The 17,863-nt window shown below is 40.6% G+C and overlaps 2 protein-coding genes across 2 annotated transcripts in view; both read left to right on the top strand.

Annotated features, from left to right (window-relative positions):
• Positions 1-265: 265 nt before the first annotated feature.
• Positions 266-9,896, top strand: LOC126385843 (tetraspanin-8-like). Its single transcript, XM_050037860.1, has 9 exons — positions 266-426; positions 3,746-3,823; positions 3,928-4,044; positions 4,527-4,601; positions 4,711-4,806; positions 7,484-7,597; positions 7,686-7,718; positions 7,835-7,918; positions 9,024-9,896. The coding sequence occupies exons 1-9, from the start codon at positions 367-369 to the stop codon at positions 9,162-9,164; spliced, it is 798 nt and encodes a 265-aa protein (XP_049893817.1). The 5' UTR covers positions 266-366; the 3' UTR covers positions 9,165-9,896.
• A 7,305-nt stretch (positions 9,897-17,201) lies between these two features.
• The window catches only part of LOC126385846 (tetraspanin-8-like), a 1,917-nt gene continuing 1,255 nt past the window's right edge, over positions 17,202-17,863 (top strand). Inside the window, exon 1 of the mRNA XM_050037865.1 lies at positions 17,202-17,286. Within this exon, the coding sequence (XP_049893822.1) occupies positions 17,227-17,286 (60 nt within the window). The 5' untranslated portion in view covers positions 17,202-17,226. The remainder of the gene's footprint in view (positions 17,287-17,863) is intronic.

The raw sequence follows: 17,863 nt of genomic DNA, 5'->3' as shown, positions 1-17,863 counted from the left end.
ATGTCGGGACGTAGCACCGCCTCTCTCTCCAATCCCAAACAGTGTGTGAGTGCAACGACCTTAAATCCCCTCCAGCTCCTCTCACAGATTCACATGAACGGGAATTTTCCATGTGTCTTCCCGGAACGAAACCTCTCCCTCTCTGCCTCCTGCTCTCCTCTTTCTCCGGATGTCTCCATATCGGACATCCCAGCGGCGCCTCCTCCGTGCCATTTACTGGAAGGCTCCGCCCCGCCCTCCCCCGCCTCTCCCTGCCACCTTAAACCAGCTCACCCTCCGCTCCGCCATCACTTCACCTCCCGGCTGTCGGAGCTTCAGTGTGTCTGAAAACATTTTTGTAATTTTGTTGTGTTTTCGCCTGCAAACATGGCTCAGGTCAACACCTGCCTCAAACGCACCTTCACCGTCTTCAACATCCTCTTTGCGGTGAGTCAAAATGGCGGCCTTTGATTTTCCGGTTCACTCTGATATCTGGGAATATAAAGTGCGTAGTGGATGTCAGGCTCTGTGGGGCTGCTCGGGTTAAAGACAACTTTTTAACACTAATTACAGCAACTAAATGTATTTTAATACATAAATGAGTCATAAATGAGCAGGTGTGCTCAGGTATAATGTTAAAAATGACATAAACAGCCGTGTTTGGGTGCTAATGTATATTAAACTTCGTCTTCAAACAGAAGCTTAGAAAAGTTAAACAAACCTATTGTTAGTGTAAAATGTGCTTCTTCTTCATTGACAAACATGTACATTACAGTTTATTGTGTTGGTTTCAGTGTAAATGTGTTTGTGAAAGATAAAAATGTGCACAGTCATCGCCAGTAATGAGAAACAGATACATGCCTTACAGACAGGTGTGGGCAAATCAAGTTGAAATGTTTTTTAAAAATTAAGTAGGATCAACACTATTTGGCCATTATGTATTTATTTATGATTATTAGTTGGTAAAACGTAGTGTTTTTAAGTTTACTGTATTGTTTACATAGTTTGTGTGCAGGTTTTTGTAGGAAATTATGTTTTTTTAATGTGTTTTGTTTGTTTGTTTTTCACAGAAATATTTTTCCTAGCTTTATTGTGTTATTTTAAGCATTGGTGGGTTATTTAATACGTTTGTAGTCTTATCTTAGCAAGAGTACAGCTACAAAAGGTGGTGGGGGAAAAAGGCTAATTGTGAGTAATCCAAGGAGGTGTCCTCAAATGTCTCGTTTGTTTGTTTGTTTGTTTGTTTGTTGATGTCTAATAATTTAAAGTTATTCAATTCACAGTGATTTAAGGCAAGAAAAACTGAAGCGGATTCAAACATTTAACATTTTTGTGTCGTTGGTTTCATGTTGGAGATTATGTTGTGTTGCTTTTTTTTTATATTACTGTTTGTTGGTTGGTTTTTAGCATAATTTTCCGAGCTTTATTGTGTTATTTTAGCATTGCTGGGTAATTTAATATGTTTGTAGTCTTTTGGTAAGAGAAAAAGTGAAGTAGAAGAGTACAGTTAAAAAAAAGTAGTGGAAAAAACGGTTAAATGAAACTTGTCCAAGGAGATGTCTTTGAATGTCTCTGTTTTTGTCCAGTAATTCAAAGTTATTCAATTTACAGTGATTTAAGACGAGACAACTGCAGCCAGTTTGAACATTTAAGAAGCTGGAAGTGTCTTAAAAGATTGAAGAAAAACAGTTTCAGATGGGTTTTCTTTCCTTTATAAACCGTCTGTTTTTGGTTGAGAGTTTTGTTGCTTTGGTTTCCGTTCTGTTTGTTTCTCTGCCTGTTTCCAGTCACTCTGAAGGCAAAACATCAATTACGTTTAATAGATTGCAGCTGTTTTGTTCCACTGAAAGCTTCAGTTTAGACCCTTTCTTTCCACAATAAAAGCCCCTGGTGTTCATTTACAGTAACTCTGGTCGGCCTGTTGAGAGTTTGTCCTCATGAAACCAGGTCAGGCTGAATCTTATCTGGGCTTTGATCCTCTCTGTGGGCTCATTGTTCTGCTTACCTGCTCATATGAATGTTGGCCTCCGTCAGGGCATTGTTTGACATTTAGAGACAGGTTTGACTGAGTTAATGTGCAGATACAAAACAATTATTAAAGCAGATTAATCGCTTATGAAACTAATTCTTGGTTGCAGCCCTAATCTTCAGTAACACAGAGTGGTCAGTCGTTACACCTTCAGTAAAGGCCGCAGCTAACATTTATTACTAATTATTACTACTAGTTATTACTAACTAATTTAGCCTAATTTAGTGTAACCTGATCCCACCACCCTCTGGTTTATCTTGTGATCACTGACACAGGCTGTGATTCTGATGGACTTTAACTTTGTCGAGGTGACGTGGTACTTTTTGTGTGTTTTTACTTTTTTAGTGGATTCCATGCTCCTCTCATGGCCCCATTTCCTGAGTCGGGAAGCAGTTCTTCCGACTTTGTTGTGCTGAGAGCTGCAACTATTAATCCATTAGTTGTCAGCTACTGAATAAATCATCAGCTAATCTTTAAGAAAAGAAGTCAAAAGTCTCAGATTCCGGCTTCTTAAATGTGAATGTTTTCTGGTTTCTTTACACGTCTGTGACAGTAAACTGAATATCTTTGGGTTGTGGCTAAAACAAGACATTTGAGGACGTCAATTTCGGCTCTGGGAAACACTGACCGACATTTTTCACAATTTTCTGACATCTTGGAGACCAAATAATTGAGGAAATGGTCAACAGATTATTCCACAGTGAAAATAATCAGTAGGCGCAGCCCTGGTTGTTTTCATGAGCGTTTAAGTTGTAACGTGGAAACAACATGGACGCTACAAAGATGACGTGTTGTATTTTACCGCTCAGAGCTTTTAAACACGTTAATAGCTCCTCTGGTGTAAAGCTTCACATTACAAAGTGATTTTTGTCCCTGACTTGTTGATGCACCAGGACATTCACTAATGTTTTATCAGGGTTAATGCTAATGAATAACTTATTAATCCAGGTCACTCTACGAATTGCAGCCTGCAGAATGTGCAGGTGGGAAATTACAGACAGAGATGCAAAAACGTCCAGCAAACTCGTTCAAACAAATAAATACAAATTTTAGAAAGCATTCATGATTTTTGTAAATTAAGCATATTATTACTCTGTTGTTAAAATTATATTTGGCGGAGAGCGACTTGAAACTTTAGGAGTGGGGAAATTTATTTATTTTTTACTCATTCCATTTTCTCATTCTGCGTCCCCTCTCTAAATTTAGAGGTTTTCGCAGGTCTGTGAGCAGGAACTCTTAATGAGTTCATTTTTTCCTCAGCAGCAGTTTGTTGAGTTTGAATCGCGGCGAAGATAATTGATCAGTCGATATGATCAGAGCTGATCGGATTGATGGATGAGAGGAGCAGCTGCTGCAGAGGCGAGTGAAAGCAAATTTTTGGACCCAGTGCGATAAGACTCGTGACTTGCAAAACAATGACTTGGTCCCACCACTGCCTCATACCGTTTATCAAATAACGAAAGCAAAAACTTGATATGTAATATATGAGATAATAATAATGTCTCTGTCAACCAAACATTTACCTTCATCCGTCATGTTTCTGAGTACAGGAAGTCAAGGTCAGCAAGTCTTGTGTGTAAATTTACAGCGACTTTCCGAGTTGTTCCAACTTGAGGGGGCGTTACTGTGAATTTTCCCAGTCATTTTCCCAATTATTCCGTCACCACATTAATGTGATTGTACTGTTGTTGTTTTAGTCTCTGGATCTGATCAAACTCTGTTTTGTCTTTCTTTCAGATTATTGGCGGTCTCATCATCGCGTTCGCTCTGCTGATTCAGGTCCTCACAAATATTCATGGAGGCGAGGGAGTCGGCGTAAGAACAAACACTGTTCACACGTGGAATTTACAAAATAGTTTGGTGTTTTAAAAAACAAACAAACAAAAGATTAACGTGTTAATCTCTTCCTCTGCCTGCAGCTGGAGGGTCGGACATCCGGCCTCATCGGCCTCTATGTCGTGGGCGCCATCACCATGGTGATCGCCATCCTGGGAGCCTACGGGGCCCACAGGGAGAGCAAAGTGTCTCTGATCGTGGTGAGTTCAAAGACCAGCTGAAACATAGACTGCACAGGGTGATGAAACTTCAGGATAGAAGAGGATGTGAGGTTTATTTCAAAATCTGATATGGTGAATCTGATATGAAAAATCCAGATTTACGTCATCTGTGGCGTCTGATGGGAAAACCAATCTGCAAACAGACTGCAGTCTACAGAGAAACTTTCTCAACTTGTGTGGTTTCTTTGTCTTTCACTTCCTGTTATTGTGAGTGTGGTTTACAGTGAGCTGCAGGTTTGTTTCCGTCCAACACTTAATTTCTCCTCAGTGACCTAAAAAAAGGTTGTTTTGACTCTAAAAACTGAAAGCTGCTTTTTAAAAAGCGCCAGACTTCATTTAGATTTAAGAGATTTTCTAACTAAGCGTACAGTTCCATTCGAACCTGCAGAAACACCGTCATGACTCATTTTCCTTCCTTAAAAACTTCTGTGCTGACGGTCTTTTCCTGTTTTTATCCACAGTTCCTGGTGTGCATGGTTATTGGAACTCTGCTGATGCTCCGAGTTGGTATCCCCACTGCTGCCATCCGTCCCGAGGTAACCACCCTGATGCTTCTAGTCGACTCCAGAGTTTTTTTCAGACACTAAGGTCTTTACATGTTAAATTAATGAAACGTACCAATAATTACTGTGTTTGTGTTTGCAGCTGAAGGGCATCATGGAGGCAAGGGCTCGCGAAAATCTGCCTCTGGACCAGGCTTCAGAAGAGGTGAAGGCCCTGGTTGAGGAACTGCAGAAAGGGGTAAGACACACACGTGATGTTTTGTTGGCAAATCGATTCATCTGGACATTAATTTGCAGATGAACCTGACCTAAAAATTTGGAGTTCATGCCGTCCTGACCTGTGGCAGTGGGACTGGGTTGTTCCAAAAACATGTTGCCTACCCTCCAGTCTCCCTCCGCAGGTGATCTAAGTGAGGAACCTTCATTTTTAGCCACAAAACCCCTTTATCGGGCTCAAGGTTAGCACTGTTAGCAGCGGTGCTAATGCTAAAGGGGGTTTGGTGCTAAAAATGATGTCGCTTACTCACTGAGGAGACCTGAGGGGGAGACCGGAGGGTGGGCAACATGTGTCTGCTCGCTAGATCCCACCAGACCCGGGTGTACAGTGCAGAGCGGAGGGCGTTATGTTTCCGCATGTTAACTTAGTGAGCCGGCTCTGTCAGCAAAGCCAATGGAAAATAAAAGGGAAGATATTTACAACACAACATTAAAATTTCATCAGGCCCGGTTAGTTACCAGTTAATAGGTGTCATGCTATCAAAAGCAAAATGAACAGAAACTAAAATCTCTTGTCAGAGCAGAAAAAAGTCGGTTAAATCTTAGTTTGTTTTAATCTTTAAACATGAGATCAGGAGCGTGAGTCTGCAGCTCTCTGCAGTCAGGAGGCTGCTGTTTACTGTCGAGCCCATAAACTGTTGTTGACAGACCAGTTTGCACTCCCAGAATTCCTCACAGGGCAGCCAGGTGTGGCCCGGCTGCCTGATTGGCTGGCTGACGGCCAGGTGTGTCGTCGGGCAGAAATGTCAAGTGCAGTGAGGGAGGAGTGGATGATTTTACTAAGACGCAAATGACTTATCCGCACAAGTCAGTGTCGGTTCCCACCGCAGCTTTCATTATTCATCACTTCTTGTTTTTAAAGAGGAACATGCTTCATATTTGTCCTGTGGCTTTCACGTTTGTCGGGAAACGGGTAAAATATTAACTGAAAAACCAAAGAAAGAGGAACTATTTTATCACATAGTGGAGGACAGGGGTCATGTTCACATTTAGGTTGTCATTTTTTCTCTCAGTAAAAGATGAATCAAATCTGGTCAGCTAACAGCTAACAGTGCTAACTCCATAAACAGAGCTAACTGTGTCAAACAGGGGAACTGGAGGTTCGGCCCTACACTTCCACGACAGCGCTGTCCAGATATTAGCGGTAACTGTCGTATGAATTCAGTATGCCTCGCCGGACCGGCTCAACACAACAAACCACTGAGCAGCTCAGTTTACAACACACACACACACACACACNCACACACACACACACACACACACACACACACACACACACACACAGGGAGTTCATTCTCTGTTCAGGACGCCATTACTCCACTTTATCTTTATATTCATGCTCTGAATGTCACACACAGCTCCTTAAGTCTCACAATGTTACACAGATTTCCTTCTAAGATTTGGTGCAGTCGACTCTCAACAAGCTCCTTCTTTTTGTGCACAGGCTCAAAAATATTAATAACACCTAAAATAAAACTGTTTCTGAAAGTTGATATCAAAAATTTCAGGCTTTTCTGACCTGTTGTGTTTTGTTCGCACTTTGTCAACATGGATTTAATATTCAAAATGGACGCCGGTTGAGCAGGTGGAAACTCACCACAGACTAGATAAACCACTGTCCTACTTTCACACAGCTCAGCAGCGTTTTTCACTTCCTGTCTTCACTCATGTTCAGTTTGTACTGAATACTCATCACGCTGGTTTGCTTCTGCAAAAAGAAATGTAGGTGCTTAAACTGTTTTATTATAAGATAAGGCATAATACGAAATGCGACCTCCACAGTTTGGTATAATTTAATGATTTTATTTTTCTTTTTTGACGATGAAAATACAGGTTTTATTTAAGTTTTTTTTGTTTTGTTTTAGTCTTGTCTTTTTTGTCAACAATATTCCATGTTGATATGAGGCCGCCAGGAAGTGCGCCGGGCTTTGAAGCCAATTTTCGTAGTGGCCAAACAGACACACCGTCACCTGACTTTTTCCTATGACCCACATGACCAAAATAGACGCCTGTAAATCAGTGGATACATTTTTTTTTGGAGCATCACCACCCCCGCAAAACAACTTGTTTCACGATCAGGATTTGATCGATTACGTCTGATAACATTTGGAAAGTTGAGAAGAGCCACAAGATTATAGAACTTCATCTCCATTCCAGTAGCAGAGCGCTAAACAGGAAGTAGCGTGCATGGCTTCAGCGCTTTATCCAGGTCTCTTTATGCTGGTGGTCGATATGATCACAGTCGCCAATGTCATCTCATCATCGTCTCAGTATGGAAAAAAGGTCGTTGATGAACATATGCAGTCATAGATTTCGTTAATAAAAGTGACGCCGCCTCCAGCCCAAAGTGAATTATCAGATTTCTTTTTCCTTTGTTTGAACAGTTGTCTAAAAAAAAAACCTCAAATATTCACGTTGCGTCAAAAAGAGAGCGAGAAATCTGCAAATTGTCACATTTGCGAACCCACAACCATCAAATTTTTGGGACTTTTTTGCTGTTAAATTCAGCTGTAACGATTAATTGAATATCAGTGGGCGCCCTTGACTCGCATCATTTCTTGCCTGTGAGAGAGGCAGAGGACTGTAACGTTACTGACAGGATTAATAACCCTCCTGTTCCTTCTTCTCTGGTGTTTTAGCTGCACTGCTGCGGTCTGTTCAGTTACAAGGACTGGGAGGACAACATCCCCGACTCCTGTATGTGCAACCAGGAGGAGCAGATGGAGATGGAGTGTGTGCCAGTCAGTTACAGAGTGAGTATAAAACATTCACCTCATCGTTCTGAATCGTGCTTTTAAACTTCAGGTTACTAATGTTTTCTTCTTCTATGGTCTCCTTCAGGTCACGCTGCAGAGGAATTATGTCTACAGCCAGGTGAGTGGAGCCAAAACTTAAGTTGAACAAACTAAACAAACATACTGACACAAATTATCAGCTGATTATTTGACCTGTGAAACACAACCTGACCTTTTCTCTCCTCCCATCTTCAGAGCTGCTTCCCCATCATCACCTACTACATCCTGCTGGTCGCTGACGTCATGATTGGAGTCTGCTTCACTCTGGCCATCCTGGCGGTAAGATTTAATCAGCATTTATTTTATATTTATTTATTTATTATATGTTTTTGTCACTGACAGACTCAGACTGTTATTCTAAGTGTCTGACAACATTATGAAGGGATCCCTACAGAGATAGAGCTTTGTGTTAAAGAGGAAGATCCTTTTTGTTTAACTAGAAACAGCCCTGAAATCACCGTCACCAAACCCACCAGACAAACCAGATAAACATTTAAGGTGCATGTGTGGAGCCAGGATATTTTTACATCAGTGATGACTTTACTTGTTAATGGACATAAAAGTTTTTTTAATCTAATTTAATTTATCTGTCTTTTAATTTCTTTTTGACAAAATGAGTCATGTCTGATGTTACAAAAACCTACCGCTGAACCTGAAACTGTCTTTACTCTATACTTGGAGTTAAAGGGATAGTGCACCCAAAAATGCAAATTCAGCCATTATCTACTCACCCATATGCCGAGGGAGGCTCAGGTGAAGTTTTAGAGTCCTCACATCACTTGCAGAGATCCAAGGGGAGAGGAGGTAGCAACACAACTCCACCTAATGGAGGCTGACGGCGCCCCAGATTCAAACGTCCAAAAACACATAATTGAAACCACAAAATATCTCCATACTGCTCGTCCGTAGTGATCCAAGTGTCCTGAAGCCCCGACATAAAAAGTTGTTTGGAAAAACCTCATTTGAACTCGTGGTGCCCAGAGAGGCAGTCAGAGCTACAGGCTACAATGAGGCTAAAAACAGAGTTTACATGACGTTTTTCCAAACAACTTTTTTCATAAAATGAACAATGACAGCAATATAGTCCACGAAACAACTTTTTTCATAAAATGAACAATGACAGCAATATAGTCCACGATGAGCAGCACTAAAATCAGCCTGCGTAGTTGTCCCTCCATTGTGACATTAGAAAGTGTCACATTTATCTTACAAGTGTACTCTTCTTCGTTTGCTTTACTTCCTGTTTTTTTCCCCACATGGAAATTCTGACCAATCAGGAGCAGCTTTGATCTGGTCCTCTTGTAAATGACTAAAATAATACTGCATGTGTGTCTGTACGAACACAAAGACTGATGTAAACTCACCCTCCTGTGTCTCCCTCCAGCTGCTGGGCATGATTCTGTCCTCCATCATCATCCACCAGTTGCGTTACCCCGACAGACCCACCGTCCTGCTGTCCGTCCCTGCCATCTTCGCCACTCCTCCTCCCAAATACCAGGAGCTGCACAACCCTCCGGCGTACTAAAGGAGCGACGCCACTTCAATCCTCTGTTGTTAGCTTCATGTAGAGGGTCAGGAAGTCGAGCGGTTTATGTTGTTTGTCTGTTTATTCTTGAATTTGAGGCGATCTCTGCAGTTAGAGGACGGAGCGTCCAAAGTGCCTTACGTCCCTGTGAGGAGTCCAGACTGTCGGCTCCACTGAGATCAATGGACGGAAACTGTATCACCACTGGGTTTCATTTTCTAATGCGGCTCTGGAAAGACCTGCAGCAACTTTTGTTTTTTAATTTTTTAACTAGTGCAGAGTGGATCTGATTAGTCTGTGCGTTGGGGGCGGGGCTTGTTGATCGCTTGTGTTTATGTCCAAATCTGCTGTTCTCATAAAACCAGAGAAGATGGAGGTCGTTAAAGTTTTGTTTTTTCCAACTATCACAAGATAATTACCTAAAGTTGTTCAACAAAACAGTCTCATTGTAAAATATTTTGTTTCCAACATCACAAAAGGAAAAAATGGGAAATTTTGAGACTTTATTCTTTATTCTTTTTTCAATGGACTCTGGCACCAAAAATCCTCCTCTGGATACACCCGAGATGACTTGATTGAGGAAAGTCGATCACAAAATAATTTAAAATCACATTAAAGAGAAGATGTGAGCTAAAATGAACGTCTCTGTATAAAGGTGGAATTTGTAGACATTAAACTTTTTCATTTTTTATTTCTATTGTAAGTTTTGGGCCTGATCCTCCTCTAGATAGGAAGACATTGTGAACTTTGCTAAAAAAATTCTCAGTTGTTTAAATTGAAGAAGGAAAAAAAAAAGGTGAAGATTTAATCTCTAAATTCTCAGTTTGTTCTTTAGGATTTTGGCTCTAAAAATCTAAAAAAAAAATTGTTTACAGTTATTTTTGTGAAAACGTTTTGAGCAAGAATCAAATTTTTACAGACAGATTTTTATCTCTAAATTTTGATGATTTTTCGAAGGATTTTGCGTCCTGTGCAAAAGAGAATTGAAAAAGTTCAAGGAAACAAAAATTCTGGACATTTATCTTTCAATTTTGTGAAGAATCCAAATTTTAATCTCAAACTTTCGACGCTTTTGAGGTTTGAACAGAACAAAGGAGCCAAAAACTTGAACTAAACTGAATTTAAAGTTTTACTCTTAATTTCTTGTGATTATTGAAAACTGAGGAAACAAAACTTTCCCAAAATCCTCTCTGGCTTTTTGTCATCTCACACAAACTTCAGAAGAGCTTCAAGTTTACAAATTTTGGCTGCAGTTTCCTGAAAGTCGTTGCACTTGTAAATGCAAAAGAGCACTTTTTTTAAAACGTTACTAATCTTATTTGGTTCAGCGAATGCAAAAACACATCACATGGCCTTGTAGTGACGATTAAACCGTGAGTGCCACAGTCATTGTTTGCTCTGCAGACACTGAAACGCTGCAATATCTTACATTTTATAATTAAAGTGGTTTTTGATGGCAAAAAGCTTCTGTTTTCTTCCCTTCCCTGGACAGACTGATGGACTTTAAGCTGCCACTCTCGCTTCAGTTGCTTAATTTTTTAAATACATATTTATATCCTGTTTGTTTTGTTAGTGAATGTCACAGTGGGTCTTTCCTTTCTCTGTTACTGTCAACACTTGGCTACGTTAAACATTATATCCTGAATCAACCCCTCATAATCCACCCTGTGAACCAGCATGATGTAAAATGCAGTCAGAAACAACGAGAAGTTAAGGCTTTTATTTTGAAAACTGAGCGCTGTGGTGACAAAGCTTTAGAGGCTAAAATTAAAAGCATGTGCTGTGAGGTCCAGGAGACTTTAAACTTGTTCTTTTTTTATATAATGCAAAGTGTAAAGGAAGAAAGGGGAAGACTGGATGTATGAGTTCAGAACGTCACTGTGTGAAGATGAATACGCCAGTTAAATGTCTGCACAGCTGGAGAAAAGGGCAATATTCTTTATTTTTCATCTCTTCTTTGTATCATGTTTGATTCTGCTGTGAACTGATACTGTAGATCCTCGACGACTTACAGAAATAAAAACCAGAAAACCAAAATCTGCCAGTGTGAAGTACTGTCTTAAATCCTGTAGACGCCACAATGAGGGAAAAGGATGTCTGATTTGAGTGACGCTGGCTTTTTAAAGAGCAGAATTACTATTATGTCTTAATACATCCTCACAGTGTGGAAAACAATTTAAGTCTATTGAATAAGTCCAAAAGAGGAAGGCCTTGAAGTACCAGTCCTTAGTCCAGGATTGTAAGGACAAGGGTTGGAAGGTGTGGCTCTTCCCGGTGGAGATCGGATGCAGAGGTTTCCCAGCCATGCCAGCATGGCGATTGTCGTCAGCTCTGGGCCTTGATGGAAGGAACAAAAAACAAGCTCCTCGCAAGATGTGGGAGGAGGCTAAACGAGCCTCCTGCTGGATTTGGAGTAAGAGAGAAGTGGAAAGCTGGAGGTCAGGAGCAGATAGGCAGTGATGTGGCCAACCACTGCTGGCCCTCCAACTAGAGTGTGTTGTGGTCGAGGGCCGAAACACACAGTGACAGTTGGGCACCACCTGATGATATCTGCTCCCGGCCAAAGGCTACAGTTACCTTAGATAGGTAACAACACAACGCACCTACAAGTGTATGTCACAAGTCATCTCTGGGTAACCAGTGGCTTCCAGGAAAGATCAACCGAGAAAGGTCAGTGATGCTGGAGAGACATCTGACCTCCAGGAAAGACTGGCGCGGGCACACAAGGCTGGGCAGCACTCGCAAAAGGGCACCAACTCAAGCTATGAAGGAACCAAATGAGCAATACCCCACAGTCTCCTGAGAGAGGGGAAGAATGAGAGACTCAACGGGACGGACACACAGGTATCGGCCAANGTCGGTGATGCTGGAGAGACATCTGACCTCCAGGAAAGACTGGCGCGGGCACACAAGGCTGGGCAGCACTCGCAAAAGGGCACCAACTCAAGCTATGAAGGAACCAAATGAGCAATACCCCACAGTCTCCTGAGAGAGGGGAAGAATGAGAGACTCAACGGGACGGACACACAGGTATCGGCCAATTTGTGGTCAGATGCCGCTGCCGCTGCGGAAAAGTCTGCAAAAACACCAAAGGGCTCAAAATACACCAGATCAGTTCAAGCAGGTGCGGAACATCAGCAACCCAAGTGCCCGGTGAGACGAAGCAGAACTCCAGCCACGAAGCACCCCACAGTGCTGAAGATCTCTCCACACTCCAGCTGCCCCAGCACCAGAGACCAGACCCATCAAGTTCCCCTCCAGCAACCCCAATCCATTCGTCAAGGAAAGAGGATCAAATGGCCAAAATCATCAGACAACATCATGTGGATGCAGTTTGATGACGTCCTGGACAGCATCCTGGAAGTGACTTTGGCTGGCCCTGTGCACCAGAAGGTTGACTCACTCACAACCATAGCACACAACCTTGCTGAAGAACGTTTCGGCCCAGTGGAGCAGAAAGCCAGCCCCAACCACCTCATTTATTCATTTATGTATTTATTTATTTGATATCGACTTAAATGGGATCCCATATCACAGAGTATTTCTTTAAAATAAAACATAAACCCAAGCGCCCTCTGGTGGACAAACGGCATAATGACAACACTTTAAATGACCAACATTTCTCTGGGTTGTAGTTTTGAGGTAAAAACTAAGAGTATGACTGAAGTATGAATTTAGTGTATCTCTAACACAATGACATCCCTGACTGTGATTAAATTTAAAGCATGAGCTGTCAACTGAAGCTTTTCTATCAACTGTTTGCTGAACAAAATATTTCAATTTAACTGATTTAAATACCTAATAACTGTGTGGAGTAACACCTATAAAAGCAATTTATATACATGACACATATTACTAAAGAAACCCATTAGGACTGTACATATGTTTGACATAGAGAACACATGAACTCTGTTTTTAAAGTCACATGCATTGAAATGTGGGGAATTTAAAACAGTACAAATAATCTACAAAGCAAGAAATAATCAACTTACTGGCAATATTCAAAAATGTTTTGTGACGAGGAGAGGGTATAATGTAAGAGGAAACATTTTGTTGGTACAACCTTGCAAAGTGTGTTTCAGGGTGTGGTAATATTATGGAGTGGGTTAGATGAAGAGTTGAAGAGAAACATAACTATAGAGCGATTTAAAAAGATGTACAGACCCAGTATATTTACGAGGTATACAGAGGGAGAGGGGTTGGTTTATTATTGATTTAAATCTAAGACTGTTTTTTTGTTTATCTGTATTGATGTTGTAAATAAGTTTGGAATAGTGAGTTGACAATTTCCTTTTTAAATGAGACATGAATACTGAGAAGGGGGCTGGATTATATAAGTGTACACTTCTTCCTGGTCCTTTTTCAGCACGTCTGAGGATGTTTTGTTTGTTTTTTGTTTATATTTTTTGATGAAAATAAAGTCATTCATTAATTTAAACGAAGAACCAGACAGTCGCCTCGAAGATGAAGAAGCTGAAATATTAAAGTTTTCAATGAAAACTGACTTCCTGTCTCTCAGATCCAAACCTGCTGATTCCTGCTGGAATCTACACAAGGCAGACATCCCCAGAGTCCACCGGGTACACTATAAATTCATTTATTCATTCAAACCTTTATTTAACACTCGAGAAATCAATTGAGGGAGACCCTCATTTTCAACGATGCCGAGCATGAACAAAGACATTAAAACAATTAATCGGCAAACAAAGAACAATCGTGCATATCAGTTAAAACAAAAATGAGATCATACAAACCAACAAACAACACGAGCAATAAATGGGCTCTAAAAGTAGAAATACAGGGTGATAAACATGCTACAGTGTAGATGCATCGTTAAAAACTCAATTAAAACAAGATCAGAAATAAAGCGCTAAACCGCCATAAGGGCGGCAGAGTGTCTAAGTTTAAGATCTTTTGTAGATTATTCCAACTTTAAGGTGCACTGTAAGAGAACGATATTCTTCCTAGTTCAGTTCTGATTAAAGCATAAATATCATTTATGTAAACTGAAAACAATATTGGCCCTAACACTGAGCCCTGTGGGACACCTTTAGTAATATTCAAAAAATTAGAATGAACATCACCCATCTTTACGCATTGCAGTCTATTGGAGAGGTAGTTTTCAAACCACAGGCAGCCGACAGAATCAAGTGAGTACAGAAAACAAAGAGAGATATGATCTAAGTTGATGATTTACAAGGGACTCCTACATTTTTAGCCAGGCAACGTAATTTGGAAATATGGCGATAGCTATTTTTTTCAGTTTTATCGCCTCCTTTATGTAAGGGAAGGACATAGTTCCAGTGGAGATGGTCAGGTTGAAAATATGAGTTATACATTCTGCAATAAGTGGCGCAGAACGTTTAAGAAAGAAAGCATCTAAACTATCTGCACCAGCTGATAAGAAGAGCATTAGTAACTTCCTGGAGACTAAAAGAGGACAAACTGAAGCTTGGTGAGGAGGCATCACTCAGATTATCCTAATGTTCAGGGGTACGATTCAGCTGACTTATAGTGGTTTGGAAAAGGTGTCCCGATGCAGCAATGCGACTGTAAAGGCAGAGCAGATGTCCTTAAAACACCAATGTGATCCATTTTATGATTTTGTAATAAGCTTCTTATATTTAAATGCATCAAACCCAGGCCTCTCCTTGACTTACAATAGGCAGTGATTTGGCCAACCACTGCCACTGTCGATAAAAGACAAGTTGTGTGATGGACAAACTGACAGTGACCATGTGTGCAAGGAGAGAAACCTAGTAAAACGTCCGATGCCACCGCCACGGGGCCCGCTCATAATTCCGACATCCCATTGTTCCGAAATCTCAATGTTTCGACAGCCCATTGTTCCGACCATATTAAACCAATTGTTACGAAGTCCCATTGTTCCGAAATCTCATTTTTCATTGTTACAAAATAATTGTTTCGTGGTTAAGGTTTGGCAAGGTTTAGGCACAAGAACTACTTGGTTACACAAATGAGCACAAAAATGTCACAAAATGACATTACGTCACAGTAAAAGGGAAAAAAATCAAACAGCTTTGGAGGCTGTTTTGAAAAGATATCAGGAGGTGGTCTGAGATCAGTTCGCTTCAAGTCCACAGTGCGGTTCACTTGACCTGTGCCTTGTGAACACAAAGCTCTCAAGGTTCACTTTGCTCTTTGCCGTTGTACTTAACCCTCTAGATCACATGCTGTTGACCTGCGACGCTTGAAAAAAACAGATGCAACTACGTCAACCTGTAACTTTTGCAAGGACGCAGGACGAGGAGTAGTTTGGTCCACGAAGATTCTGCACGTCTCCAGATGTGAAATGTAGAATAATCAAACAGCAACAGTCTACTCAGCATTTTCTAAAATGTCTTTGTAGAGCTCTGGTACCTGTTGCACTGTCCGTGTTTGTAACGACTAACAACCAGTCTGAGTTAAATGTTTGTCTTCAGCAACTGTGTGTTGAACATGTGACCAGGACAAAAAGGGATTGTTCCTGTTGCCATGGTTACCGTTGATATGAGAAATAAAACCACAAGAGTTTCACCAGACATAGCGAAAAAGTATTAAATCAGAATTATCAGAAGATAATGACACGTAGACTGACAGGTGCGTCACTCAGCATCAGTACATGATATCCCTGTCTTTCCCCGTCTGACTTCAGTCTCAACCTACATTAGAAAATAAACTGTGAAATATGTATTTAGTCATTAGGGCTGAATATGTGTCACTGATTTACCGTATGTCCTTTATATCATATAAACACATGAAGGTATTTATATGACTGTGACTGAAGTCTGCTGCTAAATTCAGCTTCATGTTTCGCTCAAAACAGTTTTTAATAAATCAGAAGTTATAAAAACGTGTAAACTGCCTGGTTAACGCAGACGAGCGGAGGGTTAGCTGGGACACATCACATTTATTCACTCTACAGTTAATACTGAATTATGTGTTAGTGTCTCGTAATAAGTCGTCAGAAATCATGAATCATCTTTAGAGGGAGCAGATGTTACCTTAAGCTAGCTCGGGACATGTTAATGTTAATATTCTAACAGAGCAAGGCGAGCTAATTGCTAGCGTGCTCGGTTGCTTTGAGATGGCTGTCAGAGATGGCAGAGGTATGATCACATGATCCTGTTTGAGCGATAACAGGTGGTGTGTTCCCTGCTTTATTAGAGTACTGTAAACAAACTTGGAAATCGCCGGTTTCGCTTCAGCGCCGGATGTTGACCCATAATTCACGCAAGGTATCATGGTGGTTAGGAATAAGGTGGATAAAAGGGACAGCCGACTGGACGGGATCATGGGCTGCACGGTTGTTATGTCTTGACAACAAGTTATATGTGCGTCCCACCATGTGAGATTTGAAAAGCAGCAGATAGCAGTTAGCAGCTAACTAAAAAAAACAACAAAAAAAAACAGCCGTAAATGTCCGCAACAGGCGTACTTTGAGATACTAATTTTTTATTTTTAGAAAGTTTCTCATTATGTTAAAAAACAAAGTCGTTGTTTTGAGAGGAAAGAATCTCGTTATTTCTCATAATGATTTGCAGAATTTTGTTTTATCACATTGGCAGAAATGGACTTCCATACCTGAGAGCTTCTTACAGGATGGTAGGTTATTATTTTGTTTCCATTTTATTATTTTATTTCCAAGTATCTTAGTGTTGTGTTAATTTTATTTCTGGTGTTCTGGCTGTTGGTGGGAAATCAGTTCGTATCCCTGATGTCATCCACCACACATATGATTCCTGTTATTAACTCACTGTCATCCAGTGTTTGGAGAATATTTCTCTTTGTGTCTCCACCATTTCCCCCTCTGACTAACAAACTCTTAAACCTCAAAATAAAACGTCACAATTCTAAGAACTGTCTTTGGATGTCCTCATCAGGAGCAGCTCTTGATAATGGGAAGTTTTGTGAAAATCTCCTCCGTCCAGTTACTGGAAGACACCGCCCTCCTCTCCCTGTCAGCTATAACCAGCTCACCCTCCCGCTCCTTCATCATTTCACTTTACCGCAGTCGGAGCTTCAGTGTGTCTGAAACATTGCTGGATCTTCACCTGTAAACATGGCTCAGGTCAACAGCTGCCTCAGTTGCATCTTCACCATCTTCAACATGGTCTTTGCGGTGAGTCAAAATGGCGTCCTTTGATCTCCCGGTTCACTCTGATATCTGGGAATAAAAAGTGCGTAGTGCTCGGGTTAAAGACAACTTTTAAACACTAATTATAGCAACTTACATGTAGTTTAATACTTAAATGAGTCATAAATGAGCAGGTGTGCTCAGGTCTAATGTTATAAATGACATAACCAACCGTGTTTGGGTGCTAATTTATGTTAAACTTCAGCTCAACAAACCGATTGTTGTGGGCAAATTAAGTCGAAATGTTTCATTAAAATTAAGTTAAATCAACACGATTTGGCCATTTCTGTATTATTCATGAAATGTAGTGTTTTTAAATTTACTGCAGTGTTTACGTAGTTTATTTGCTGATTAATGTAGGAAATGATGTTGTGGATTCTTTTAAATCTTTGTTTGTTTTTAGCATAAATACCTTTCCTAGCTTTATTGTGTTCTTTTTAAGCATTGCTGGATACTTTAATATGTTTGTAGTCTTTTGTTAAGAGAAAAAGTAAATCAGAGGAGGTAGAGAGCGACTCGTTTGGGACTTGAAACACAAACTTGAGGAATTTTTTTTTTTTTT

Source organism: Epinephelus moara, chromosome 24, assembly GCF_006386435.1.
Source record: "Epinephelus moara isolate mb chromosome 24, YSFRI_EMoa_1.0, whole genome shotgun sequence".
NCBI lineage: Eukaryota > Metazoa > Chordata > Actinopteri > Perciformes > Serranidae > Epinephelus > Epinephelus moara.
Note: the sequence above shows the minus strand (reverse complement) of the source record. Positions and strands in the feature narration are given on the sequence as shown.

Coding starts and splice junctions, on each gene's coding strand:
- LOC126385843 (XM_050037860.1), top strand. CDS start 367: ATGGCTCAGGTCAACACCTGCCTCAAACGCACCTTCACCGTCTTCAAC. Junction 4,602..4,710: donor CTGCTGCCATCCGTCCCGAG/GTAACCACCCTG, acceptor TTGTGTTTGCAG/CTGAAGGGCATCATGGAGGC. Junction 7,598..7,685: donor GTGTGCCAGTCAGTTACAGA/GTGAGTATAAAA, acceptor GGTCTCCTTCAG/GTCACGCTGCAGAGGAATTA.